Consider the following 12,622-nt stretch of genomic DNA (forward strand, 5'->3'; position numbering starts at 1 on the left):
GGACAGGGCCTCCTGCGCGGAAAGGAACCCCATCCCCTGGGCGAGGGCAGAGAGGAGGCACAGCCTGGGGCAAGGTGAGAAACTCTGGAAAGTTTTTGTTTATTCACGTCAGAGAACACTCTGTACAAATATGACAGGCAATTTTCTTCCCTTGCAAAAAAAAAAAAAAAGTATAAAAATAATCTTTATATATGAATCAAAAGTTCATTTGCAACTGTAAATTTTTCTCTAGGTATCCTTTTCGGGAGGTCGTCTAACTGGTGGTGGACATGAACACTGGGGAGGAGGGCAAGGGCCAGGCAGTACATGAAGAGCTCGAGCTACACCAAAGCCACGGAGCCTTGTGAACAGGCAGGACCAAGGGATTCCGGTCAGCTTCCATGTGGAGAGGGGAAGGTTCAGGGACTGGCAGCGTGCAGGCTGGAAGTTCAGCCCCCAGAGGGTTGTCTGTCTTGCCAGCAGCAGCTGCCAAACTCGTGTCCCATTGCTCCTCCTGAGTTGTTCACGCTTTCCCCAAAGAGGCTGCCAGTGCTTTGTTACTGCAGAAATGAACAGTCCTTGTGGAGGAGTCCCACGCAGAATGAGAGGGCCTGAGGAGCCACTCCAGGGACACAGGTCCCAAGCACAAGCTCTTCTCATCTCTGCAAGCTTTTCATATTTCACATCCCTTAGTCTGGTGCTGCAGCTGGTTGTGTGGATCACAGGCAGTGAGCAGCTACGCAGAGAAATTAAACATCAGCTGTTTGAGTGGACGGCTGGAAGCTCCCTGTGTGCAGCAGCCAGCCATGGCCTGGCCTGGCTCTCTGTTCAGCAGTTTGCAGAGCAGGAAAGGCAGGACAGCTGCTTCCACTGTGGTGGCAGGAAGATGTGCAAAACTAAACACACTCACAGGACTTGACCAAAACCCAAAGTTGGGGCTTGCAAAATACAATACAAATTCCATCAGGACATTTTTACTCCAATTAAACTGCACAAGGTCCCAGCCTGGTACCAGCTGATGATCCTAAAGAAGCCAACAGCAGACCTTCCATTACAAAGCAATAAAGAAAATGTTGAGGAAAAATGATGCAGAGAAAGCATCGCAGCAGGTAAAGACCTGCCACAGGATCAGGAACTGGGAGTGTGGGTATGGGCACTAAGGGAGCAAATTCAAATATGCAGAAAACCTGATCCTGAGAGAAAAAGGGGTAAAAAAAGCTCACTATTTTGACAACACCTACATAACCTGTCACAGCAAAATACTACTGAATTGTAACTGCTTGGTCACCTTTCAGACAGTTGCAAGTTCAAGTGCAATGGTTGGAAAAACCCAGCTATTTGCTAATATGAGCAGGCTCTGATGTCCCTGGAGTACCTTACAGGCACCAGCTGAAGCAGTCTTATCCTTTGAAACATCTCTTCAGTCAGGCAAAACCAAAAATTAAAAACAAAACCATACTGGCACCTCTGCTTTAGCCCTGTAAAAACAGCACAGCTGCTGGACAAGGAGCTGGAGCCCCTGGGGCTGTGCATCAGAAGGCTGGTGAAAGCAGATCCAACATTCCTGCTGATGCACCAACAGGGAAAGGCTCAGTGCTCCTGGGTCCTACAAGGAGCACTCAGCTCCTGAATCCCACTAGGAGGCACAGCTGGCTAAAAAAAAAAAAAAGTGCTTTTTGTAAAACATACTAGCTTGGTCTGAAGTCACTGAAAGAAATAGACACTTTGGTGCCTTTTTTTTTTTCCTCTTGATGCCTATTGGAAATAAAACTACCCCAATCTGAACCACTAACACAAAGAAATCTAACAAACAACCTCTGGGCTTGTGAACTGACCATGGTATTGGGGGTCCTTGTAGCAGCTGGTACCTAGGAGGTGCAAAGTGCCTCTGGGAGTGCAGGAAAAACCAAGGCATGCAGATTGGAGGAAGCTCAGAGAGGCACGTGGGCAAATTCTGCAGGTGAACTGGGAACACTCAAAACACAGAGCCTTTGAAGTGAGGCCCAGGATCCAGTGGAGAGATGCGGGGGGAAAGCTGCACGTGGATCTTGCACGTGCACCAGAGGGAGAAGGAAACTACAGGGAGGCTCCCAGCCTGCAAGTCCACATCTCTTGGTTCTGAGTCCATTTGAGAGCATCTCTGAATGACTCGGCCATCGAGCTCTAGCACAAAAGGAATCCAAAAATAGACACTTTCCAAAGAGTTACAAAACAGTCCGTGTTTGCAGGGCTCACAGCCGCACTGAGAAGTCAGAGGTTGAGGACAGGCACATCAAAGAGGTCACAGACACCTTCACTCTCATCCAGGTTGTAGATGTAGTCGTGATCTCCAGGTGGAGGGGAGAGGCGGAGCAAGGGAGCAAACACTGGGGAAAGAGAAGCCCAGGGTTGGTTACAAAACTCAGCACTCCCACCCCAGCTGAGAGCTGCCAGTGGCACTGAGCAGCACAGCCACCTCACAGGAACAGTCTTTGAGGTGGCCTCAGTCAGCCTCACAGAACTGAAGAGACTCTTGGGTCTCACACCTCTCTCAGGGACTGGCAGGACAGCGAGAACTGAGTCTGTGTCCAGAGCCCAGAAAAGATGAGGGCAAGTCTGCAGTCACAAGGCTGCCAGCTGGGTAAAGTCACACAGCATGGTCTTCCTCCCAGGAAGGCCACACCATGACAGGAGACTCTGAGACTCACCTTCAGATGACATCAGCTCTTCCAGCAGCTCAGAGTTCACACATTCTGGGGAAGAGACGAGCATGGTAGCAAAACAGTCTGCTCTCCTGGTCTGCTCCTGAGTAGTTCCCCACTTTCCCCACCCTTGTTATCCCTTCTCTGGCTAAGGCACAGCATGTGCAGCAGGCAGTGAAAGGAAGCTTGTGCTTAAAAGAGATAAAACCATGTAGTAAAAGTAATTCCAGCACAAAACACTATGAGAGAGCTCCAGCTCCTGTGGCTTAGATTGCACAGCCTTAAAGCAGCTGCCAGTGCCAGGGCAACATTACTGGGATCACACAGAGGATGAGAGGCTGCATGGAGTGTGCTGCAAGGACTGCTCCTCTGAGCTCTGCTGTGCTGCTCTCCTCCAGTCCTGAATGTTGCCTCTGTAGCTGTTGACTCTGTTTTGTCCTTTGCTCCTGGATTTTTTATCTTCCCCCTCCAAACTGGGAAGAATACTCCATAAAAGCACATACTTTACCATAGAAAGTAAATATCTCCTTTACAATAGCGTCCACATAGTGACACCGAAGAGTTACTTTGGGTAAGTTAGATCTCCTACACTGCTGGGGCTTTGCAGCAGTTTATATCTCACACTGTGAACTCAAACTTACTCTTCAGATGTACTTAGACATCATCAAGACTTCATCCTTTATCTGTAGCAGAGGTGCTGGGCAAGGAGGAAGGATGTTCTCCAGGCTGACTGTGGAGCCCAGGGCTAAGAGCACATAGATTGGAGACTCACATGCGTCTGTGTTTGGGTATGTGGGGATTTCTACCCAAAGGCAGCACCTCCACAAAGCATCTGCTAGAGCATGGAATGAAGGACAGCTGCTGTACATCCCCTGTGACCACCACTGAAGTACTTGGGTGTACTTGGCCCTGCCTTGCTGTGGGGCTACAAAGTATTTGGCCAGCAGTGAAGAGAAATAATTGTACTGATAGTTTCCCAGTTTAGGTTTATGTCAGACCAAATTCCTTCATGTTTTCTGCCTTAACCCAGAGTCTGTCCCATCATTAGGCAGCAACCCACAGATATTCCTTGGGCAGAGTCAGAACTCCAAACACAAGTAACAGCATCTCCCTCCCCTACTACTCCAAAATTACCAGTTCCTCTACCACCACCACTGAGAAGTATTTTGAAGAGAGAACATTATCTCCCCAGATTATTTGCTTGGATTAGCCTTAGGCAGCTAAAGATGAAACAAGACTTAGCAGGGATTTTTCTTTTCCATACTGCTGAGAAGCTGAAGGAGGAGCACGGAAAGGCTGAACATGGATTAGTGTCAGCATGGGGACAGGAAAGCCCTTGCTGGTGCACTGCAGGCAAGATCTAACAGAGGTTGCTGGGAACATGGAGACAGAAAAATATATACAGAACCAGTAATTTTAAGAGTGCCTAACTACTCTTTAGTAGAGGGCCATCAGCCACCAATGACCACAAGACCACAAGCACCTTACAAAACCACATCCACAAAATAATCCAAAAGGGAGCGAATCAAACAAATTGTCCCTTTTCTGTGGATAGATGGGCACAGAAAAAAGCTGTGGTCAGGGAATGAACGTACCTCTCATTGGATCAAACATCTCTGACAGCTCTTTGGGAAGTTCCAGTACTGCAAATACAACAAACCAGATGGTTTGGATCATTACATGAAGAGTCTGAAATGCTTTACAGCAGAATCACCCACAAACCTACTGTGCTCCTTACACACCCAAATCATCCAGAAATTCTGTTCCCACACTCCATGTCAGATGTTTCTGCTGCAATGACAAGCAACAAAGTACTTGAGCTCCACTACTTGAAAATAAATTTGTAGGAGCCCTGGGACATGAACATGTTATCACAGTCAGCAGCTGTGTCTGCAAACCTCACCCAGTACACTGCCCTGATTACCTTGTGTAGGATGGGGACATGCCTTTGGCGAGGCACAGTGATAAGATATATGCACATCCAAGGCCTAATTCCACAACCAAGATGACTCCACAGCTGCTCTGAGACACGCCAGCAGCAAAAGTGAAAAAAGCACCGGGTGAGCTGTGTTTGAATAAGGTTTTCTTCTAACCATAACCTAACTTTGAGTGTTTCTGCAGGGAAGTTGGGCTTCAAAACATTCCAGCAGTGTGGCTTACCTAGAGGATGCTTTTCTCTCCTTGGGCCAGCCTGCCATTTCCTAGCATAAAGCTCCAGAGTTCCTTTTTTAAAGCACATCAAGGAGCTCCCCAAATATAAACTGCAGGGTCACTAAGAACACAAGATCACTAAAGACAGATGAAGTATTCCTGAGCAAAGGAGGAAAAGGGAAACAAGAGCTCTCCTAATATAGAAAACTCCTCGGGTTACAAAGGTGCTCTCAGTGGTGGCTGAAAATTCTGTAACTTCATGAAGTCTCAAAAATAGGACTTTACTCTATAGAAAGGATTGAAGTGGAATAACCTCACATGTAACAGCAGAGACGTGTGTCATGAGGGTGTCCCTTGCAGATTTTCTAGTACTGATGTCACAGAAAGCAGCAGGACACTAGACAAGGCACAGTCCCCTTGTCACCATGTTTCCTGGCAGCCTCACAGGGCAATGCCCACTCATCCTTTGCAGACTCTGGCTGACAGCAAAGGCAGAATGGAGCTCAGCTCCTTCCTCCAGGCCCAGCAGCCTTTCCCTCACTCCCAGCAGCAGGATTTTGGAGCAATACATGAAACAAGCAGCATACTCACCTCCTGTGGGGTCCGGCTTGATGGGCTCAAAGGAGGTAGAGGTGCTGGGCAGGACAGAGCTGCTGTCCAGCGAGGCTGAGGACTGCAGCAGCTGCGTGTCCAGCGCCGCCGGCTGCCCCTCGAAGTCACCGCTGCCCTTGGCCTCTGCCGCCGGGACATCGCACTCTGGGAACACCACAGACACACCCAGGAACGTCACCTCCCACCAGCCCAAAGGCAGCAGCACCACACACAGCCCTCACTAGCACTGCTGGCCAGGCAGCTGCACAGGGAGAAGCTTTCCTGCTTTTCTCCAGTTCCATAGTTGGACATATTTCCTGCTGATCAATGAACCTGCATGATCAGCTTCTCCCCTACAGGTGCTCCTAAGGTTGGCACTACAGGTGCTGCTACACCTACAGGTGCTCCTAGAGGTTGGCACTACTCACTGAAGCCAAGTGCCTGATCTCCCTGAGCACAGCCAGTCCCACTAACCAAGGCCAAAGGAAGGGCAGCAGCAAAGGCAGCAATGCCTTTGCCAGGAGCTCTCAAAGCTGCGCACCCGGCAGTGCCAGCGCCAAGGAATGCACCCTGCTCTACCAGCCACCAGCCCATTTCTGCCTCCTGTAGCTCCCTCTCACCTGTGCCTGCACTTTTCTGTGTGGGAGGCCCATGGTCCTGCGTGCTGGTGGGTGTTGGTGTGGAGGGCTGGGTGCTGCTGGGAACAGAGGCCTCCTGGAAGTGGGCCAGTGGTGGGATTTGTGGTTTGGAGGGTGCAGCTGCCTGGCACTGAATGAGGTCTTCAGGGGGAGGGACAGGGAGTACGACAGGAGGAGAGCTCCAAGTATCTTTGTTTACTAGAAGAACATCAATGGGACCACTTGTGCTCTTCAGGTGGATCTGGTATTTCTTCTGTCCATTTAGGCCCTGAAAAAAATCAAAAGCAAAACACAGACTTACATTAAAAACTGTTTTCAAATAGCACATCAGTTTTCCACAGGCAAAACATACATGTACACACACACACAGAGCCCATGCACTCTGCCCATGAATTTATCACTCACCTCAGGGACAGGAACCTCCAAACGTGTGCCTGATGGGGCTCGAATCACAAGGAGGGTGTCTCCTGTGAAAAGAGAATCAGTCAGTGCTCCTGGGCATGAGCTCCTGTGATGTTAATTAAGCACTGATGAAGAACCCACCTCAATGCCCCTTCCTCTCCTGGCAATCCTCCATGGAAGGAAGCCATCTACATCCCAGCACATCATACAGTTCCTAATGCCTTGGAAGAACTAGCTTAAATTCACTCTTAAGAACATCTGAATCCTAAGGGAAGTATCCTTCATTCTGCTGTCACAAGCTTTTAGATGTGAATTAGAAACAAGAGAGCTGCACCGCCAGCAGAGAGATGGGGTTGAACCAGGCTCAGAGCCAGGATGCCAATGTCAGGCTGGTGTCCCAACACCTGAAACCAACACTCCCCAGTCTCTACTGGCCAGAGCTGCCTTAGCTGTACTGGATTCTCCACATAGCCCAGAACATGTGGGGCTGGAAGCCAGGCTGACAGCATCCTTCCTTTGCAAGTTCTGCAGCTCCTAAAGACCTGCACCCTAATAACCCAACAGTCACAGGCAAGCAGCTCCCAGCCTGTATCTGGGTTTAGAGAAACATGAACAGAGAAATACCAGAGCTGTGAATATCTGACATATTTAGATCAAGCAGCTTTCAGCTTTCACTTTGAATGTTTAAGCTTTAGTGTGGTTAATAATCACAATTCCCCAGTATTCTGATTAAGCTTCACATGGTAATTAACACAGAAGATTCCCAGAGTGATGAGAAAGAGTGGACAGCAGAAAAGCACATCCCTTAATTTCAGGCAGGCAATCAAAAGTCAAATCAGCAAAAGGTAAAGGGATTAAAAACAACATGGGATTTGTCAATTGGATGGGACTCGTTTAACAAATCTACACTTAAGAAAAATGCAGAAGACATTCAAAATGCACAATAAAGCTCAAAGACACCAGCTCAAGCTGTAAGACCTGTCAGTTTCAGAGACAGGTGCTGGGTTTGTATCTCCTTTGATAAATATGTCCCAAATACTTGTACAAAAGAGCACCCAGTAGGTTTCCACTTCCTTTTTGAATCTGCAAGTGCAAAATGCATCACAGCAACAGATGCAGAAATTAGGTTTCCCAGTCACTAAAAACTGACATATTCTTACTTCTCTTCTTTCTTTTTTAATTAATCTCTATTTGACAAGAGTCCGAGAGTGGAAATCTTGGAGCAAGCAAGTTCAATAGCAGTCAATTAGAAAAACCAAGAGCTGAAATCCAGCCTACACCACAGTTTGAGGGACACAAGAGGTTTAACCAAAGAATATCTTTAAGGCTTAGGCGTTCAGGAGAGGAAAAAGAATCATTTAAGGCATGTCCATACAGGAAAACTGGACAGGCAATGGAAAACCATGGATGAAAGGCTCCATTCTAGAGGGAACTGACACCTCCCCTCAGTAAGATCTAATCTCTGCATGTTTTGATGAGGTCTGACCTCAAACACAAAGTGGTTTACAAAAACCAGGTGCAATGAAATGCAAAACGCTCAACCAGCCAAGCAAGGAGCTGTCTGCTGGTCTCCAGTAAACTCTTCCAGACTGTTACAGTGATCTGGCCCCCAGCACTGTCAAACTGAAAACACAATCCCTGCCCCCAAAAGTGCAGCTTCAACCAGAAGAAAGAGCAAAGCCAAAGGGGTGGTGATGCAGCCGTTACACCAGCAGGAACTTGGTGAACAAGGAAAGCACAAAGGCAGCAACAGCAAACAGAGGAGCTGATGAAGTGCAGGGTGAGAAAAGTGCTTGGAGGAGATGAGGAGAGCCAGGCACAGGTGAGATTATGCATGGCTGGAGGCAGCCAGGATAAACAGCTTCAATCTCTGCAGCAGCCAAGCAGAAGGAGGTTGCCAGGTCAGGAGAGGTCAGGCACCCACTGAAGCAGAAAGGAGCTGTGACTCCACACCACTACAGCTGGGAAAAGCAGTTTATGTACTGAGGCTGCCCACTGCCTGCTGGCCACCAGCATTAATCTGGTCTTACATCTGTCATTAGAATTGGCAGCAGAAGAAACAAAGACTGCTGTGGGTTTCTTCACTTTTGCCAGAGAGACAGAACATAGAACTTTTGATACAAACTTCAGGAATGAAGGGAGTGAGAGCAGAGCAAATGGTGCATTCCCTTCTGTCCTCTGCTGTCTCCTTCCTGCATTCTTGTTGGCAGGGGAAATTATGTAGCTGAGGGACCACCTTTAATACTATTTCACTGCTTTCATCATGGTTTCTACTGTGAAATAAAATTTGTTTCCTGTCATTAGAACACTGCCCACCCAAGCCCTTAAAATTAAGGGCTTCTAACATAACACACATACAGCCAACTGTGAAACCCAGCAAGAAGACTTCCTTAGGAGCAGCACCTCTATTCCTTTAAGCACAAGATATGGCCTGTCCCCTCTAATGGAGACAAGAAATCTGCAACTCAGTGGTACACAAACCCAGGACAGCATCAGAGCTGATATTACATTTCACTTGATGCTGTTGGGCAGCCCACAGTATGCTCTGTGGGCTCTTTCTTGGACAAAGGAGAGTAGCTGGGACAGACTGACAGGCCTGCAGCATCACATCTTTACAATGGAGCACCTCATTGAAAATGAGCATTTCCTCACCTGTGAAGCACTTGCAGATATCTTCATGTGTCACATAGGCTAATGTTCCCAAGGTTAAGGAGAAAGGCTGCAGCTTCCTGCACAGACAGAGAGCTCAAAGCACCTGGTGTTTCCTTCCTGAGCACAAGGAACACCATTCCCAGAAGGCTCTCCATGCCACATTCTGAAGTGGTCTGCAGGTGAGGTCTGCAAGCTCCATGCCCATCAGAGCTGACATCCTGAGATAGTTAAGCCACAAGAGCTGCTCTGCACTCAAGAAAGTGGCACCTGTGACTCAGAAAAAAGCACTTTTCTCACTGTGGTAAACATTACTATGTTTTTTACTTCCAAAAGCCAGAGGAGAAGCTGGATGCAGAGAAAAGCAGGTCTCCAGGCTGACCAGTTACCCAAATTTCAAACCAAGGTGCTGCCTTTTGACCTTTCAGTGCAGTTTCTCCAGCAGCAATAGGTCAGCACCCACCAAGCCCTCAGGTCTTTGCTTCCCAGCCCAGCAAGTGAACATGGAGACAGAGCCATCAGTTCACACAAAGGATATCGACTGTTCTGCATGTCTTCTGTAACATTTTTGATGCTCTGCTGAACCCACATCTTCTGCTGCTCCAGCTCCTGTTCCCGCTGCTCCAAGTCCTCAATGTCTGCCTTCAGCTCGATCAGTTTGTGAGCTATTTCACGTGTGTTGCAGCCAGGACCCACCCCCCTGGGTAAAGCAGAAATGGGTGAGATATATCAGCCTCTGGAGGCCCCAGACCCACCCCAACCTCTCTGCCAGCCTCTTATTCCCACCTGTGTCAAACATCAATGCCAGATTGCCTGGAAAGCCATGTCTGTACCCACTCTACATGTCCACCTCCCAGCACAGCAATGTTTGGTACATCTTTCTATTTCCCACAGTCTAGCAGGACTCTTCTCCACCTTCAGTAACATGTCAGGCATCTTTTCTAGACCAAGGCAGTGCAAATATTTAGTTGGCACCAAAATAACACCTTTGCTGTAAGAGAGACACCATATGTACTTCAGCTTTCCTCACTGTGCCATCAGCACAGCCCAGCTGGAAGAGGCAAGAGCATGGACCACTGAGGAACCTTCCTCTGCACACAGCATTTTAATCCCACTGTCACTTAAACCTGCACTAGAAGGGACCTGTGAATGATTTAGACCATCCCTGCTACTCACTTCCACTGGATACTGTTCTTGGACTTCTTCTCGATCAAGCCGATGCCTTCCAGGACATTTGTGATATCGTAGATCCGTCGCTTCTGTCGCACAGCCAAGGTATCTGCAGCCTGAAAAAGGTTAAGACACTTAATTCCAAACTCTCAGTCATGTTTAGCTCCTTCTTGCCTGGCAGATTAACTCCTGGCCAAGTACTTTGCTCCCCATTTCATACCTCTCCTGTTCCAGCGTTTCAAGTTACACAGCCATGTTCTTGATCTCATATGACCATGAGAAGAAGTCACTCATTCTTCTTTTTTTCTTACCCCACAGCCTTCCCACTAAACACAAACCAAATTCCAGCACTCCTGCTCGCAGTGGATCCAAAAATCACCATTCTCCAGTAGCAAAGCAGTGCTAGAAAACAGTAGCTCAGCAGCCTAAAAATTCAGTGCTCCCTTTGGGTAGAGCTGGAGATGGGAAGGGGAATGCTGAGAGCTGTCTGGGCAACACTTCAGTGAAATCAACATTCACAAGGTCTCTTCTAAAGCTGATCTGATGCCACTTGACAAAGAATCAATATCTTTTCAAGAGATTCCTCTGTTTGAATGACACGATTCCAGGTGGAGAGTAAACAAGAGCAAGCCTGGGGCTTTTCTGCCTTGCTCACACGACCCTTTTCCCCTCAGGTTTCAGGACTCAAGGAATGGAACTGTTTCCACCACCACAGAGCAACCTGGCACCAGCAAAGAGTTAATGTGTGCACAACCAGGACCAGCAATGGCACTGGCAGTGCAGACAGAGCAGGTCAGCACAGGAACCATGCCCCTGTCAACCCACCAGTGGGGGGCCAGGACTTTGGATACCCTGCACCACACAACTACATAAATCACACTGACCAACACAAATTCCCTTAATGGACATCTGAAGCACAAAGATATTGTCAAATCCAATGAGAAAACAATTTGGCACAGGCATGGAGCCAGGAAACTCCTCCAGCCCTGCATTACTGGGGCTTTCTGGCACTTGTCTGTCTCACACATGTGCCCACATAAGAGATGATTATATAAACCACAGCAAAGGAACTTCCCCTACAGGAAAGGCTAGAGATTAAGTATTATATATTGCACTGTGTTACTTCCTCTAGGTGAAGATCTTAAAAATACAGATGCAAGATGCATTCACACAGCACTTCTCCACTGCCTAAAGGAATGGGGGAAAACCTCTGGCAGGTGACTCTGACCACACTCCCCCTCCTGGTGTGTGCCGGAAGGGTTAAGTGCTGCACGGACAGCTTCTATAGGTATGTGTTTCTGTAGGTGTCTGAGGCTTTGGTGCCAGTGACCAAGTACAGGGCAAGAACACAGAGCAGAACAAGGTGATCAAACGGTTTTGCAAGTGAAGCACACAAACACCTGCAGTGTATGGCAAGGTCCTGAGAAAGAAGAGTGCCCGGGACAACCCGATGGGGTGGAGAGAAGGGCTGGGAAGGAGGAGCAGGAGGGGCTGGGAGGGCGGCCAATGCAGAGCCTGGCCGACAGCTCTGCCCCAGGAACCCCGCTTTCAGTGCACCCAGAAACGGCTGGAAAAGCCCTCCAGGATGATCGATCCCAGCCACTAAACCCCACCACTGAACCATGTCCCTAAGCGCCGCATCCACAACCGTTCTGACCAGGGACAGTGACTCCATCGCTACCTGAGCAGCCCATTCCACCAGTGCCTCACCACTCTTGCGTGTAGAAATTTTTCCTGTAATCCAATCTAAACCACCTGCTGCACCGGGCGCTGCCGTGTCCCCGTTCTCCCCCTCCAAACCCGCTCCAGCCGCCGGAGCCCCGCTCTCCCGGCGGCCGCTCCCTCCGAGCCCACCCCCGGGCCGGCGGAGCCCTCGTCCCCTGCCGCCTGCCCCCGCACCAGCTTGAGGTCGAGCACGCCGTCCTTGGCCTCCTGCAGCAGCGACACGAACTTGGTGGTCAGCAGCCCCAGGCTCTTCTCGTGCCGGCTGGGCGCGCCCGCAGCCCCGCTGCCACCCCCGGGGGGCTGCGCCCCGCACTCCGCCATCTGCCCGCCGCCGGCTCCGGGGCCGCGCATCCGCTTCCGGGCCGCGGGGCTCCCCGGGAACCTCCGGGGCGGGGACGGCGGCGGGGCGGGGACGGGGGACTCCCCCCCGCCGCCTCCCGGGGCTGCGGAGCCGTTCCGCTTTGCTCCCGGTGTTCCGGCAGCCCCGTCGGTTTGGGGGGTAAAGCCAGGGGTGCGTCCATCCCCTCGCCGTTCTGCGGTGCCAAAGTCAAACTCCCGCCCCGTGGTACCGAAGCCAAAGCTCAGCCATGTACCCAGCTCTCACCGCCCGGTGACAGGGGCGGATTGCTGCTCCAG

The 12,622-nt window shown here is 49.7% G+C and overlaps 1 protein-coding gene across 1 annotated transcript; it reads right to left on the minus strand.

The window, feature by feature from the left end:
- Positions 1–138: 138 nt before the first annotated feature.
- Positions 139–12,337, minus strand: E2F4 (E2F transcription factor 4). The gene is made up of 10 exons (XM_058813397.1): positions 12,161–12,337; positions 10,268–10,377; positions 9,628–9,791; positions 9,095–9,136; positions 6,446–6,507; positions 6,023–6,308; positions 5,403–5,567; positions 4,256–4,303; positions 2,667–2,711; positions 139–2,345 (listed from the first exon to the last, which is right to left on the minus strand). The coding sequence occupies exons 1-10, from the start codon at positions 12,335–12,337 to the stop codon at positions 2,230–2,232; spliced, it is 1,215 nt and encodes a 404-aa protein (XP_058669380.1). The 3' UTR covers positions 139–2,229.
- Between the last annotated feature and the right edge of the window lie 285 nt (positions 12,338–12,622).

This window comes from Ammospiza caudacuta, chromosome 13 (genome assembly GCF_027887145.1).
Source record: "Ammospiza caudacuta isolate bAmmCau1 chromosome 13, bAmmCau1.pri, whole genome shotgun sequence".
Classification (NCBI taxonomy): Eukaryota; Metazoa; Chordata; class Aves; order Passeriformes; family Passerellidae; genus Ammospiza; species Ammospiza caudacuta.